The sequence below is a fragment of the Silene latifolia genome, chromosome Y (assembly GCF_048544455.1).
Source record: "Silene latifolia isolate original U9 population chromosome Y, ASM4854445v1, whole genome shotgun sequence".
Taxonomy (NCBI): domain Eukaryota; kingdom Viridiplantae; phylum Streptophyta; class Magnoliopsida; order Caryophyllales; family Caryophyllaceae; genus Silene; species Silene latifolia.
This window is the reverse complement of record NC_133538.1, coordinates 154363705-154379802: the sequence shown is the minus strand read 5'-3', so window position 1 is coordinate 154379802 and position 16098 is coordinate 154363705. Positions and strand designations below refer to the sequence as shown.

General features: G+C 38.2%; 1 protein-coding gene across 1 annotated transcript; it reads left to right on the top strand.

The window, feature by feature from the left end:
- Nucleotides 1–3560: 3560 nt before the first annotated feature.
- Nucleotides 3561–4370, top strand: LOC141629215 (uncharacterized). The gene has a single exon (XM_074442254.1). It carries the CDS (start codon nt 3561–3563, stop codon nt 4368–4370), a length of 810 nt encoding a protein of 269 aa, XP_074298355.1.
- Nucleotides 4371–16098: the final 11728 nt, after the last annotated feature.

Below are 16098 nucleotides of genomic sequence, written 5' to 3'. Positions count from 1 at the left end.
TAATTGAGAACATGTTTGTATGATCAACTCCCATGAATCCCATATGACCCCATGACATCCTAGTATCCTTTATTATTTGTCTACACCTTTACTTGCTTGTTTTACTTTGTTGCTTGCGTTAGTTTAGAACACAACTATAAACCCAAATCAATTGTGACACTAGCATAAATTGAGATAGATAGACTTAGAACCCAAAGAACACCGTCCCGTAGATCGACCTCGACTTAACCACTAGCTAGTTGTTTGTTGAGAATATAAAATGTGTTTGATTGGGCGTGTGACGTCAACGCTACATCACAACTCAGTTCCAAACTTCATATTTCATCACACAAATGATAATACATCCCGATGGTGACTCATATACCATTACACAACCGAATCAAACACAGTTATTCACTTTATAGTCGTCATTACTGCACATCTTAAATGAAACATCCAAGGTATACCACCAACACAACCATACTATTTCATTATCAATAACTGCACCGTAGTACGACACTCTAGTCACAACGGTAAACACAACACATTACTCTATCTCATGGACAAGGTCTAATCACTCATCACTCTTAAGGAACAATAACAACATCACCACTCACTTAAGCATTATAACACAATCACGATGCACGCCATGGGCATTTTCACAATAACGTTTGGGAGGCAATTTTACAAACAAAATCTATGCTACCACTCTTAGGGTTGGAATCGTACACAACTACTTTCACATATCATAACTATGTACTTAGGTTAACGGTCAAATTATACATCTCTATTACTCTCATGGCTGCAAAACCAGCCTTGGTATTACCAAATTCACAATTATGTATACCCCGATTATTAGAACTCAATTCATCCATATTTAGGTCACCTCACACGGATTCACTCGAAAATTATAACATTTCCTCATTGAATGTCGGTTACCACTTACCAAATGTCCAACTCATCTGTCGTTCTAGTATTCTCTCTCTCTCTCTCTCTCTCTCTCTCTCTCTCTCTCTCTCTCTCTCTCTCTCTCTCTCTCTCTCTCTCTCTCTCTCTCTCTCTCTCTCTCTCTCTCTCTCTCTCTCTCTCTCTCTCTCGTATTCCAGATTCATAAATCTTATCACCATTTATCCGAAATTTACACCATCCCTCAAGGCACATTTCACGTTCTCTACAGCTTTTACCAGCTCATGTCATCGCTCTCTCTCTTACCCTTGGTTTCTCAATTATTCCCTCATCACTCTACCAATCCAAATTCAGTCATATGCCGGCTAAAATACTTGAGTCGTGCTCATAAGGTCACTCTCACATGTTCTCAATTGGCTTTCAATACCTATGAGTCCACACAACCGCTACATATCCTATTTGATTTGCCATACTCAAAACTTTACATGGGCCAATCACCGTCCTAGTGCTCCCATATTCTTAAACTTGATGACTATGTCCAAAATCACTCGTCTTGTCGGAACATATGCCTAAAGCTAGGGTAAGAAAACACTATTTTGGGTCACACGCAACTCTATGCCCGAATATCCCGGGTTAACTCAACGGATAAGGATAATGGGTATTAAAATATTCAGAACAAATATAAAAAGATAGGAAATCAAACAACTTGGAGGGGATGGAAAGTCAATGGTCAACACCTTAAAATTGCCCTAATAGCACATTTGAAATATAATGAACTTTGAAAGACGATGCAATTTCAAGATTGAACTTTAGCACTTTACTAGCTTGTAAAATATTCTTTCCCATTATGCAATTTTACTCAAATTTACATAAATGCGAAATGTTATATTTAAACTTTAGCATAAAGGTCATTTGTTTCAAATTTCATGAAAACTTTAATACGGGATAACCCGTCAGAGAATGGTACATGTCATTATAGGCTAAGTTCAAAGCATTGTTTAGGTTAATTTTTAACATGAGAGAGATGAGTAAATCTAGAGAGCGAAACGATTTAGGTTAATTTCATCCTTGATTTGCAATGGCTCGTCAAAAGAGAAATCAATCTAAATCTAATAGAGTAATTAGAGTAGTAAACCATAATAATTCACAAAAAACTCCTCAAAAAACACAGATTAGTACTAGTAAATCAAATAATAATAAATCTGGTTCTAGGTTTCATCATCTCGATCAGGAAATTGACAATTTTCAGGCTGATATTCAGGTTGAGGATTGCGTTCTTGATAACGATGGTGAAATCAGTCCTTTCAATTTCAGTCATGGTATGGATTCAATCGCTGAAGAAGATTCTGATGATGGGAGTACTTGGACGGAGGTGAATTCGCGGTCAGGTTCCGATTCTGAAAGAGTAAGTCCTCTTCGTTTGACTTCTGATGATACTGAATCTGAGCTAGCGTATTGGTCGACTGCTGTTTACTGCTACGTTCTAGGTGCGAATCCTCCGTTTAAGATTATTGATGGGTTTGTAAAGCGGGTTTGGGGATATACTGAATATGATAAGATCTCTTTCCATTCTAATGGTATATTCCTTGTCCGTTTCAAAACTGAGGATATGAAGTTAAGAGTCTTACAGTCTGGGCCTGTATTTTTTGATAACAAACCTGTGGTTGTCAAGGAATGGACTCCGACTGCTAAGTTGATTCGTGAGACTGTTGATATAGTACCAATCTGGATCAAGTTCTATGGATTACCTCTCAAGGTTTGGGGGAATGCGTTGAACAAGATTGCAGGTCTGGTTGGGGTTCCTGTGAGGTGTGATAGCAATACACAATTGAAAACCTTCATAGGGCATGCGAGGGTGATGGTTGAAGTCAAAATGGGGGCATATCTGCCTGATGTGATAGAATTCACTGATGAGGTAGATGTTTTGCACAGGCAGATAGTGCACTATGAGTGGAAGCCTGTCATCTGTATGGAGTGTAAAGGTGTGGGGCATATGGCTCGGGATTGCAGGACAAAGCAACAGAAAGGGCAAAAGCAGGTCAGACAAAAGTGGGTCCCAAAGGAGAGGGTGCAGCAACAACCTGTTGTTGTACCTGAGCCAGTTGTGATTCCACCACCTGCCAGTTCATTAAGGATCCAACCCAGGAATAACATTAGTCTATCCAGAGGCTTTGTTACTCCAATACCTGTGTCATTCACTCCTTTTTCACCAGCAAGAGTCTTGACTAAGTTCACTAGATAAGGGGGAATGAGCATGGGAAGTGGCAGGAGAACCTTCTTAGAGGTGCTTGAGCATTCTGTGCAGTATCAAGTGATTGAAGAGGAACCAAGGGAGCAAGACCTTGTCATTGAGAATGGGTAGCATAGGTTTCTGGAACGTGCGTGGTATGAATAGTGTAAATAAACATAAAGATATTAGATGGTTTTTGCATTCAAATAATTTAGGAGTTTGTGGGGTCTTAGAAACTAGAGTAAAAACTGCTGCTATTAATAAAGTATATCAAGGGATTGGTTCTCATTGGTCTGTGGTTCATAATAATGATAGCCATGATGGGGGCAGGATTTGGATTATCTGGGATGCAAGTAATTATGATGTAGAAGTTTTGAGAAGTGAGGCTCAGGTGGTGCATTCTAGAGTTACATTCCTACCAACTGGGAAAGCTTGGTTTCTATAAATGGTGTATGGGTTTAATAGGTTGGCTGAACGTGCTACTTTATGGCAATCTATTAAGAGTATGAAGAATGTTGTTAGAGGTCCCTGGGTTGTTATGGGTGACTTTAACAATGTGTTAGCTATGAATGAGAGAATTGGATCTGAGGTTACTGATGCTGAGGTTAGGGATTTTCATGAGTGTGTTGACTACTGTGGGTTATGTGATATTCCTGCACAAGGAGCCTTCTTCACATGGATAAACAAACATGAGATTGGGGATTTAAAATTCAGTAGAATTGACAGAACTCTTGTCAATGACAGCTGGTTAACTGAGTTTCCAAATACTATTACTATGTATCATCCTGAGGGTGTCTTTGATCATTGCCCATGCACCATGCAGCTCACCTCTGAAGTCAGGAATCAGAATAGATCTTTTAAGTACTTTAACATGTGGGAGAAGGACCCTAACTTCATTAATACTGTTCAGGCTAGTTGGAGTGTTCAGCTGTATGGGTATAAAATGTTTCAGCTAGTAAAGAAACTTAAGCTACTGAAACAGCCTCTGAAAGAGCTTATCAGACTTGGGTATGCTAACATTGAGACCACTGCTCAGGTTGCATTGAAACATCTTCACAGTGTTCAGCTGCAGCTGCAGGGTGACCCTACTAATGTTGGTCTGCAGCAGGCAGTTAAGGATGTTGATCTCCTCTATAAGGAACGTGGGCAAGCTTTGAGAAGTTTTCTTGCACAAAAAGCTAAAGCACATTGGATGAGGGATGTTTATGATAACACTCAGTACTTCCACAGTGTCATCAAAGCTCGTAGGATGTAGAATAGGATCCTTGGAATTTATGACATGGATGGTCAGAATCACACTACCTCGGCTAATATTGAAGCAGCTTTTATAAACTACTATAAGCATCTTCTGGGTACACAAACTAAGGTGGCTAAGGTGCATATAGGCATAGTTCAGAAAGGCAAGGTGCTAACTAATGAGCATAAGATGAGGCTGATTGGTGATGTAACTGATAATGCTTTGTTTTCTATACCTGCTGATAAAGCACCTGGTCCGGATGGGTATACTTCACAGTTTTTTAAAGATTCATTTGATATTACTGGAGCTGATTTATGTGGTGCTGTGAGAGAGTTCTTTACTGCTGGAAGAATGCTCAAATAGGTCAATGCTACCACACTGGCCTTAATTCCTAAGAAGGACAGCCCAGTGACAGTGGCAGACTTTAGACCAATTGCGTGTTGCAATGTGGTTTATAAAATTATATCTAAAGTGATTTGTGCCAGATTAGAAACTGTGCTACCAGATATCATTAGTGAGAATCAGAGTGCGTTTTTAAAAGGGAGAGACATTGTTGATAACATACTGATTTGTCATGACTTGGTGAGGTTATATAAAAGGAAAGCTTGTTCTCCTAGGTGTTTAATAAAGGTGGATCTCAAGAAGGCATACGACTCTGTTGAATGGGAGTTCATTAGGCATATGTTGGTTGCTCTGGAGTTCCCTCAAAAGATGATTCAATGGATTATGGAGTGCATTTCTACTCCCTGGTTTACATTGTCTCTTAATGGAGCTACATTTGGGTACTTTCAGGGGAAAAGAGGGATCAGACAAGGAGATCCTATGTCTCCTCTCCTGTTTACATTTAGCATGGAGTACCTCAGTAGAATTTTGAATTATGTGACAAGTTCCTTGGAGTTCAATTGCCATCCCATGTGTAGAGCACTCAAGCTTACTCACTTGTGTTTTGCGGATGACCTCCTCATGTTTTGTAGGGGAGATAAACAGTCTATATGCACCATTCTGAGAGCTTTTGCTACGTTCTCTAAGGCTTATGGACTGGTAATGAACAGAGAAAAATCTGATATCTACTTTAATGGTATGTGCAATGAGGCTAGTCAGTATGTGATGAGGGTTTCAGGCTTCAGAGAAGGGTCTTTTCCATTCAGGTACCTGGGCATTCCCATTTCTTATAAGAGAATGGTTGTTGGGGATTGTTCCAGGCTTGTGGAGAGAGTGGTAATGAGAATTCGTGGTTGGGGAGCTAGAAAGCTCAGTTATGCTGGTCGCCTTATCCTTGTTCAGGCTGTTCTCTCACAGCTGCACAGTTTTTGGGCTCGTATTTTTCTCATTCCTATGACTGTGATGGACAGAATAGAGCTTATTTGTCGAAATTATTTGTGGAGTGGTTCTGAGGAATTTCTGAAAACTGCCCCTGTAGCATGGACTAAGGTATGCACTGGAAAAAAATATGGTGGTCTTGGTATTATTAACTGTAAAATGTGGAATGTGGCTATGCGTGGCATGTATGGTGGCTTGCCATAAAGGCAGATCACTTATGGATACGATGGGTGAATCACATGTATATTAAAGACCAGCATTGGATGGATTATGTTCTAACTGTTAGTTCAAGCTGGACATGGAGGAAGCTTTGCCAGGTCAAGGTGCAACTTAAACCTGCCTACTATAATGGGCAATGGAGGTTTAATGCAGGGAGATATACTATCTCTGAGGGTTACATTTGGCTTCAAGGTGATCAGGTCAAGGTTCCTTGGCATCCTGTTGTATGGAATCGTTTCAATATGCCCAAGCATGCGTTTATTGGATGACTAGCTATCCAAGGTAGACTACTCACTAAGGATAGACTAGTACGTTTTGGGGTTATTCAGGATGGTACGTGTGATATGTGTCTGGACCATGCTGAAGATCATTCTCATTTGCTATATCATTGCAAATTCAGTAGCCAATGTTGGGCTTTGCTTAAAGTCTGGTTGGATGTGGCTTTGCCTGGCAGTGGGATACTTGAGTGGTGTAGCTCTTGGAGATGCAGGTCTCTCATGAAAAAAAGGATTGTTTGTGCTGCGGTGTTGGCTTTGGTGTATCAGCTGTGGAGGATCCGTAATGTGTGCAAGGTGGACTGTTACCTCCCTTCTCCTGCAAGTGTTGTTAATTCAGTGCAACAAATAGTGCAAAGTAGAGGTCAACAATGGAAGTGGACTTCTAAGTATCAATGTATGAGTTGGTCTCCTTGGATGTAATTTGTTAGATGGTTAGCCGTTTATAGTAGGGTTACTATGTTTGTGTCTATTGGTGAATGTATGACTTTATCTTAATTATTAATATAATTTTCACATTTCACCAAAAAAAAAAAAAGTTCAAAGCATTAGTATTCGATTGGTGTAAAACATAACTTAGAAAGGTCAAAATCCGGGTAGGTATATCATTAATTTTCGAAAAGAAAATGTTAAGACGGAAAATTTCTTACATACGATTTCAAAAAATGTCAAAATCAAAGATTAGAGAATTAAGGAATAAAGAAGTATGTGATGAGCGAAAATCAAGGCTTATTTATACTTTCACAACATTTTCGGAAAATTTGTCGACCGTTAAGACGGAAAATTTTGAAACCATAATTGGGTAAAAATCAAAAATTTTCATATTCCTCACTTGGTTCAAAATTTTAGGCTAAAATTTGCAATGAAATCTTCATTTTTAAGACAATATACCACACTATTAGGGATAACGGTAGTCTTTATAAGACGATTAAAACAATGTTCACTCATGAAAATGAAAGGTAAGTCAAAACTATTAAAAATTAAAATTTTTGCATACAAGATAAAAATTCGACATTAACAACAAGTGTTATGTTTTTCTTGTTCAATATGACCCAACAACAAGCATAAAAAAATTTGGTTATCGACTCAAAAGCACAAGTTTCGAAGCTCATCCATGGTGGGAAAAAAAAATTATCGTAAAAAATCTGATTTGGTTATCGACTCAAAAGCACAAGTTTCGAAGCTCATCCATGGTGGGAAAAAAAATTATCGTAAAAAATCTGATTTTTGAACACTCTAATGACATAGAAAATCAACCATTACTATGAAACTGAACAAAGTCATGCAATTATTTGATAAAACTTGAATAAGCATGTGTATATATAAAACCAATTCAATTTGCAAAATGAAGGAGATGAACTCAACTACATGGTCGAAATTGAGAAATCGAATCAAGAAAATGAAGTAGTAAAGTGTAATTCAAACAACAATTTACAATATGAAAATTTGAATTATTTTAAGATAAATCACTGCCGAAGTTACGACGTTCGAAATAGAAATGAAAAGATAAGGTAGAAAAACAAATTTTACACAAGTTTCTCGACTAAACAGGCCCACTCGGCCGAGTACTTAGGGCCCTCGATCGAGTGCAACTCCACTCGGTCTAGTGACAGGTTACTCGATCGAGTGGAAACCACTACTACAAAAATAGGAATAAGTAACGGTTAATATAGAACGGTCAAATTAGATAACCGTTCTATAGAAATTAAGAGAACGCTTTTCTTATGTAAGCGTTATGTAAAAAAAGAATAGAGAACGCCTTCCATATTAACCGTTCTCTACCTTTATTAAAAAAAAAATCAGATTAAAACCCATCTGACTTCCTTTATTCTTTATAATAATAATAATAATAATAATAATAATAATAACAATAATAATAACAATAATAATAATAACAATAATAATAACAATAATAATAATAATAATAATAATAATAATAATAATAATAATAATAATAATAATAATAATAATGCTATTATACATCGTACTTTGCTAAACAAAGATACAAACCCCCCTTTTTTTTTAACGGAACCCCTTCAATCCTTCCTCTCATATCCTTCACTCTCACTAACCTCCATCGCCCGTCTTTTGTCGACTGCCGAGAACTGCTGCCAACTGCCTTAGATCGTCGATCGCATCGCCACTGTGCACCACCACTTTTTGCCTCTTCACCTGGTCCGAGATTTATAGTGTTTGCTCACATTACTCCAAAATTTTATGGATTTATTTTTCTTAGGGTTCGAATTCCGCATATTAATCGAAAAACTTGTGTTTTTGAAAGTTGCAGGTTGGTTTTGCTAGTTTGAGGTCTTTACTTTAGTAAACCCTAGAAATTGTGGATTTTTACATTAAAGAGGAAAATTGACGAAAATGGATAGAATCGAGGTTTGTTTCTTGTTTCACATCTCTTGTATTCAATATATTCGTATTCCATGTGCTCTCCTCAGTACTCTGTATATGTGCTGTAATTATTGGGCTTTTTTGTATATATTTTATATGTCTCATTTGATTGTGTTAGATATTACCTCAATATCATATTTTCAGAATTGATGAACAAGGGCTCAGTCATTTTTTTTCTCATGTGTCACACTATTTTTCACAGCTTCAAGAGCCCTTGGATGTCACAACCAGGATCAACCAAGGTAGCGTTCTGTTTTTCTTTTCATTATTTGATAGATGTTTGATTCTTTGGTATTAAAATGACTATAACTATCCTTGAAGCTCTTGTATTGTACTATGATTCTATGAAAAACTAAAATGATTATTGGGCTAAACTTAATTTGTAGTATGATAATTATACTAAACAAACTCAATGCCTTCCTTGATTTATGCTTTAGTCGTACGAGTAGCCTCGTTGATAAGTTAATAAGTTATATATGGGGTGTGTGTGTGTCGTGTTTGTTGAAAGTCAAATTTTTTGTTAAAATTGTGATTTGAAACTCTAGGGGCTAAAGGAGGCTGGTCTCAGTTCTCTCTGTTATGAGCATTATTGAAACACAAAGGACCTAATCATATGTATCACGTTTTATTCCATATTCTCTACTCTACATTACATTCGTTCTTATTATTAAACCTTATATATATGTGTGCTTTACTTTTGTTGGTCCTGCTTATTAAAGTAAGCCAATAGATTTGCTTGGCCAAAAGTGAAATTTTTTTTTTTTGGTGATAAGAATGATATGTTGTGCTATGGTATAGGGAGTACTCGACAATATATGATTCTCCATCCTGGTTGCTGTAAAGTTCTCATTTTGGGTGATAATGTTGTGTTGTGTTATGAGGAGTAGTATTCAGCCATCATCTTACATGTTCGTGGAATGTAAGAGTGATAGAATGTTGGAATGTAAGCCGTAATCTGCCTTTTTACTTATTCTAAATTTTATATGTGGCTGAGCAAGCAAGTTTCGTAGATTACTTATGATTCTAACTCTTGTATCCTTTGTTTCTTTTTTTGTTTGCTGCTTCTTGATACTTGAATCACCTTGGTTCCCTCATCTAATAGGACTCTCACAAGGGCATATAGAACCCCTTGGTTCCCTCATTCAATGTGATTCCGGTGTAGATTGAAACACTGATGAGTTCTTTACATTTTTTTAAAAGGCGCCATGGCAAAAGAGTGTACTTTCGCCAAAATGTGCGCAGTCTGAAGATTCTACGAGTTTAGTTTGATCTTAAAACCATGCGTTTTAGAATTCTGTCCAAGAGTGATACTCTTGATAAATATCGGTCTTTCTGTTCTTATACCGATACACCAAAAGCTATTCTTATACCAGTAAAACCCCAACATAATTTGTGGTATTTGTATACATTAGTGTTCTTTCATAGTTTATTCTCTAGTTTTATTTGTGTTTTTCTTGACAGAAGATTTGTAGGAATATCTTTATGAAGATTACTGAAGATTAAATATGGCAGCAACCCCCCAATGCATGTAGGCCATGTACACTGTATTAGTGTACAGATATAAACGGAGAGTCCTGTAGCAATTATTTAAGCTCCCTTCATCGCACTTACTTGGTTTCCTATAAGTTGCTTTTATATTTCAGGCTGTGTTTTATTATTTGGGGGATTGCTAGCTTATACTAATGATTCAAATCAGAGGTAAGTAATACTAGAGTTTTTGTATGGTTTTATCTTAATTTGCTTATGATTGTTATGGTAATTTTCTTGTACTCTCTCAATTTAATCATGTTTTATAATTTGACAAGATTTACAACGTTATAAGCCGACATGTGGTTCCTTTTAGGTTATTCCGCATCTTAATCATGTTAATTCATCCCGTTGGCGATTTGGTATAAATTTCCTTGGTAAATCATTCCTAATTTTTATTCATTTCCTATCGAACTGTTATCATTTCATTTATTTTCTCCTTTTAGTTTTCTCCTTGAAAGTGCAGCAATGCTCACTGACATTGTTTTTCGGTTTATTGATGCCTAATGTATGTGTTTAGATCAACTACCGATTATTATTTCACGATTTAAAAGTTGTTTTTCTCCTCTATAGTTGGGAGGAAACGCTATCCTGGTTGTTTCCCTTGCTGTCTGCAAAGCTGGAGCCCAGGTCAAGAAAATTCCATTGTACAAGGTATGTTTTTTCCCTCTATGTCGAGGGTTACTTTTTTTGGAACTCTAGTGGTTTGAGTAATTCTGATTTGTATTCGTTTTGATACAACAATGCTGAGCTTACTTTTACATGTTCTCTATCGCAGGTGGTTATTGGGATGTATGCGTTGCTGCATCTGAGTTCTACAAGGAGGACAACTGGACAAGTCATATGACTTAAACTTCAAGGAAGAGGTATGCTTCAGTTGCCTTTCAAATTGGTTAAGATCGATTTTGTTTTGATCGCGAGAGAATGTTTACTGATTGGACTTCACCGACTGCGATGTTTGCAGAACAACGATGGGCACAAAGGATTTCTGGTGAGGCCCTCAAGGATATCTACAAGTCATTTGTGGTTGAGTACCCCATTGTGTCAATTAAAGATCCTTTTGACCAAGATGACTGGGAGCACTATGCTAAGATGACCGCAGAAATCGGAGACAAAGTACAAATTGTTGGAGATGATCTCTTGGTGACCGCAGAAATCAGACTTAGTTAGTTTGCTCGCTGTTTTGGCTCCGGCTATGAAACAAGTGTATTGGTATTGGACTATTGCTATTTGATTTTAATGAGAATAAATATATTAATTTTATCCAAATATCATCAATGTTATTATTATTATTTTTTTAAAAAGCCAAGAGGGATAGAGAACTGTTAGCTTACCCAACCGTTCTCGATCGAGTAGATTTTCTACTCGATCGAGTGATATAAAGTTACTCGATCGAGTGGTTTTGATGTTACGCGGGATTAATTAACCCGTGTTGGGCTTAATTAATCCCGCGTAACATCAAAACCACTCGATCGAGTAACTTTATATCACTCGATCGAGTAAAATTAAGCTCAAACCACTCGATCGAGTAGAAAATCTACTCGATCGAGTAAACCTTAAAATGCAACTACTCGATCGAGTAGAAAAAGGACTCGATCGAACATAATTGTACTCGATCGAGTACTTTCCAGCGCACATTTCCTGCTTCGCGCACTGAACTTCAAACGGCTGCCATTTCTTTGTTACTTGGGAAACCAGGGCGATCCCGGTGGCGTTGGAAAGCTAAGAGGACAAGCTTTCATTTTAAATTGGAATCTCCTGAAAATCTATTGTAGAACTCTAGATATGGCTCTTCAAAGTAGGCAATAGTAATTTGAAGTTCTTCCTTTGCTCGCCTAGCTATCTTACTTCTTTGCGCATCTCAAGACAGCTACATTCCCGCTCCAAATTCACTCTTCCTCCAAATGCATGCTAAACGGACGGTAAAAGGCTCGATTTCACTATTTTCTGGTTCTTTCCTGCAAATAAGACAAAACAAACCAAAGTAGCATATTCGGGGCATTTCGTAGCATAAAACTACGATAATAGCATAGAAATACGTGCATAAAAAGGCCAAAAAGGACTATATAAAATGCACGTATCACCGGCTATGAAACAAGTGTATTGGTATTGGAATATTGCTATTTGATTTTAATGAGAATAAATATATTAATTTTATCCAAATATCATCAATATTATTATTATTTTTTTAAAAAGCCAAGAGGGATAGAGAACTGTTAGCTTACCCAACCGTTCTCTTTTACTAGGAAAAGAGAACGCTTATCAGGTGTTCTCTAAAGCTCATTTCAGCCATTCTCTATGATTATGAATACAAAACGCCTCTTCTAACAGTTCTCTAAGCTTTAGAGAACGCTGAGTTGGAGAACGCCTCTAAAGCGTTCTCTAATGGTAATTCCAACAGTTCTCTAAGCCTATTTCTGTAGTAGTGAACCTTTTCAGAAGTTTTCCAGTTTCGTAATTTGCCCACTCGGTCGAGTGACAGGTCCACTCGGTCGAGTGAACTGTCCACTCGGTCGAGTGACTGGTCAACATGCTCGAGTACTACTCTACTCGATTGGGTTTGGTCTCACACTCACTATCTTTGGCACATTACTCTCAATATCATGACCATTCTACCAGTAACCATCATCATTTATACTACTCACATGAGTCCATTTATCCATCAATCACATGTTATTGCATTCTGCATGAACGATTCTATCATACGTTAATATATAACGAGTAACAACACACGTATTCGCACCTCTTTCACAATGATCAAATTCCATACCATATTTAAACACATTAAAACCGTAACACATATGCATTCATATCACGATTCACATTAACGTTTCCCATACTCCTAACTACCCTCGTAGTGTCCAACTGAGACGATAGGCACTAGCTTTGGCATGAGGGCGCCTACTAATCCAAAACTGATCTCGTATGATACTCATGTCGGGTTCATTTTACTTAGACTCTCCTAGATTCATTTTTAGTTCATTGATTTTAGGTTCCAAAATCGTCGCACTGATACCACTTTGTAACACCCCAACAATCCGGCTAAGATAATTGGAGTGTTACCATCTCGGTTTCCCGAGGTATTGTTTCAAAACTTCAATCAAAGAACATTTTATTAATGTAATGTTTAATGAATTACATAAACGTAAATAAATGAATAAATAAAATACAACTCGTGATATCTATACTCTTCTAGCCAACTAGACTCGTCTCATGATATCATCAAGCTCGTCCCGTCTCCCGCGTAATCTCCAAACAACCTGATCATAACCTGCTCCACATGTGACCAAAGGATATCATATGGATCGACACAGGCCACCCCAAAAGAGATAGGTGACAATGCACAGACACACAAATGTCAGTTTCAACAAATAAATAAAGTGTGACACGACTCGAGTGTGAACATGCGACATGACTATGATATGAATGAACCACCATCAACAACCACCACCATGGTAACAGGACACGCCCAGACATACTGACAACCACACTAGTACCGGGACACGTCCAGACATATTGATCACCACACTAGTATCGGGACACGCCCAGACATACCGATAACCACACTGGTACCAGGACACGTCCAAACATACCGTAAACCACAAACAGGTACTGGGACACGCCCAGACGTACTGGGTCCGGAAGCCAACCGGATCCCCTGCCAGATGTCGTGTCTCAATGTAAAAACCCGGATTATAAAACAAAGGAAAAACTTATATAAAGAGAATATCGGAGTACGATACTGAAAAAAGGGTCAAGGTGGCGGAAACACCTGACCAATCCGGTTCGCTACTAAACCAAAACCAAACTAATACATTATTCAAAGGTTCATGAAACATAAAAACAAACTCCTAATTTATTATTAGGCTCTCTTCGCACATTCCCTGTGCAAGCATCATCCGAACAAAGCAAACATCCGAACAACCCGAGAAGGGGTCGACAATTGATCGGGAGTAACTAGATGCTCTCCCAGTCATGTTTACAACAATTGAATATAACTAACAATCATTAACAACTGAAATGCAAAACTAGTAAACATGTGAGACCATCTACACTCATGAAAATCCGACAATAACATGCCATTACACGATAACATACCAAGACAATCTTATGATATGATGACAACTCCAAAGGAAACATGTGACGACACGTGACAACGTAAGCCATAGCATGACTACGTATGCACCATAGAGCAAACATAACCACAAAACATGTGACCAAACCAGACCACCAAGCACAATGTATAGAATGAACGCCGTTAGAGCGATTAACGAACTGCCTCTAACTAATGAAGTGATTAACGAACTGCCTCCATTCAATGGTATGGGCCGATTAAAGAACTGCACCCACAGTGGACCGATTAACAAACTGCATCCACACTATGTATAGCGTATAACCACTGCCTATATGCCTAAGACCTGGCCAGACCTCTCGGTGAAACACAGAGCGATTAACGAACTGCCTCTGCTACACCGAACGACACTCGGGGAACAGGGCGTATAACGAACTGCCTCTGCTACCCTCCCGGACCATAGACCATAACAAATCCCCGAAGGGTAGCCTTGGTTCATTCCGATAGTATATAACTGATACTATCGTCATCTATACAACAGCCAACCAACAAATGCACAGTATAACTGACTGTAATGATAATGCATGAACAACATCACGACACACCTCATGGAACAGTATAACTGACTGCCTTACTTATCATATGAATAGAGTAACCAACGACTCATGCACATATATTGACATACAATATAACTGAACACCACACAACATATGAGACTAAGTATTAACTATCAATGTTATAGTAACCTTAACCATAACATGAACTCTGGATGCGAGGTTATAGTAACCTCTACTATAACTGTGACACCCCTCGTTGAGGTAACTAAAAGTGACTAGTAAATCATGGCGGAAACACGAGATTTTTAAAACTTTTAAGGCTTCCATTGAAGTCCAACGCGAGGTATCACTAACACGATAAATAAGTTTAGACAGTTAAGTTTAAGTTTACAAAACAAGTCTATTTATTGGGGAAAAGATATCCCACGAATTAACATAGATTCGAAAAGTAGGTGAGTCTATTATGTGATAACTAAATAAGGTCCGAGGTAAGAACTCGCTAGCTCACACGGTCTTCCCTACTTAAGCTTCATCACCAACCTGTCATTCATAATAAATATGAAAGCCACGTCGGTGGGGAGTAACTCAGGGTTCTCCCACCACAATATGTCAAAATACAAGTAATTAAGAATTTAATCAAATAAACAAGCATGAGAGTAAGATACTTACGGTGACGAGAGGATCATGATTAGTATACAAAATGCAATAAGAGTAGTTACGCATAAATGAGAGAAGAATTATCAGGTCAAACGGTCAAATATTGACTCGACTCAAATGTAAGACAAATTACAAAGTATAGACTCAAACAAGACAACCCTCTAGACTCCAACCTCTTGGTAGGACGACGATCATAATACGGTCCTAGTCTAAACCTGGCCCGACTCTCGGGATGGACGACACCCGATTCGACAAACGATACCAAATCGTATCCAAGACTCGAAAAATGGTACACCTAACCGTGCCCGAAAGTCGAGTAACCTCAAGCGGAACCTTGTCACCTAACCGTGACCCCTGGTCCGAAAAAGGCGGAAGGAAAAATAGCCCAACTCGGAAACAATGGCACCTAACCGTGACCCAATGTCCGAGGGCAAATAAATAGGGAATGTCGAGTAGTCTCACAATGTAAAACGTCACACTCGGGTCCGAACAAGAACCATAACCATTATGCATGATCATAACATTAATGAGTCTTAAAGTAACCAATTATCGATAGGAAAGAAGATGCATGCATAGCTCAATCATTATTAGAAGTCGCAAGTGAAATAGAACAAACAGGGGACTCCCGGTAGGGTGGTGTACCGCCGCCGGCCACCTACTGGGACAACATGCCAAAATCGAAATTTAATAAAACTTACAGTGCACTCCCAGTAGGTCAA

Excerpts from the sequence above, each read along its gene's own strand:
- LOC141629215 (XM_074442254.1), top strand. The coding sequence starts at position 3,561 with ATGGTGTATGGGTTTAATAGGTTGGCTGAACGTGCTACTTTATGGCAA.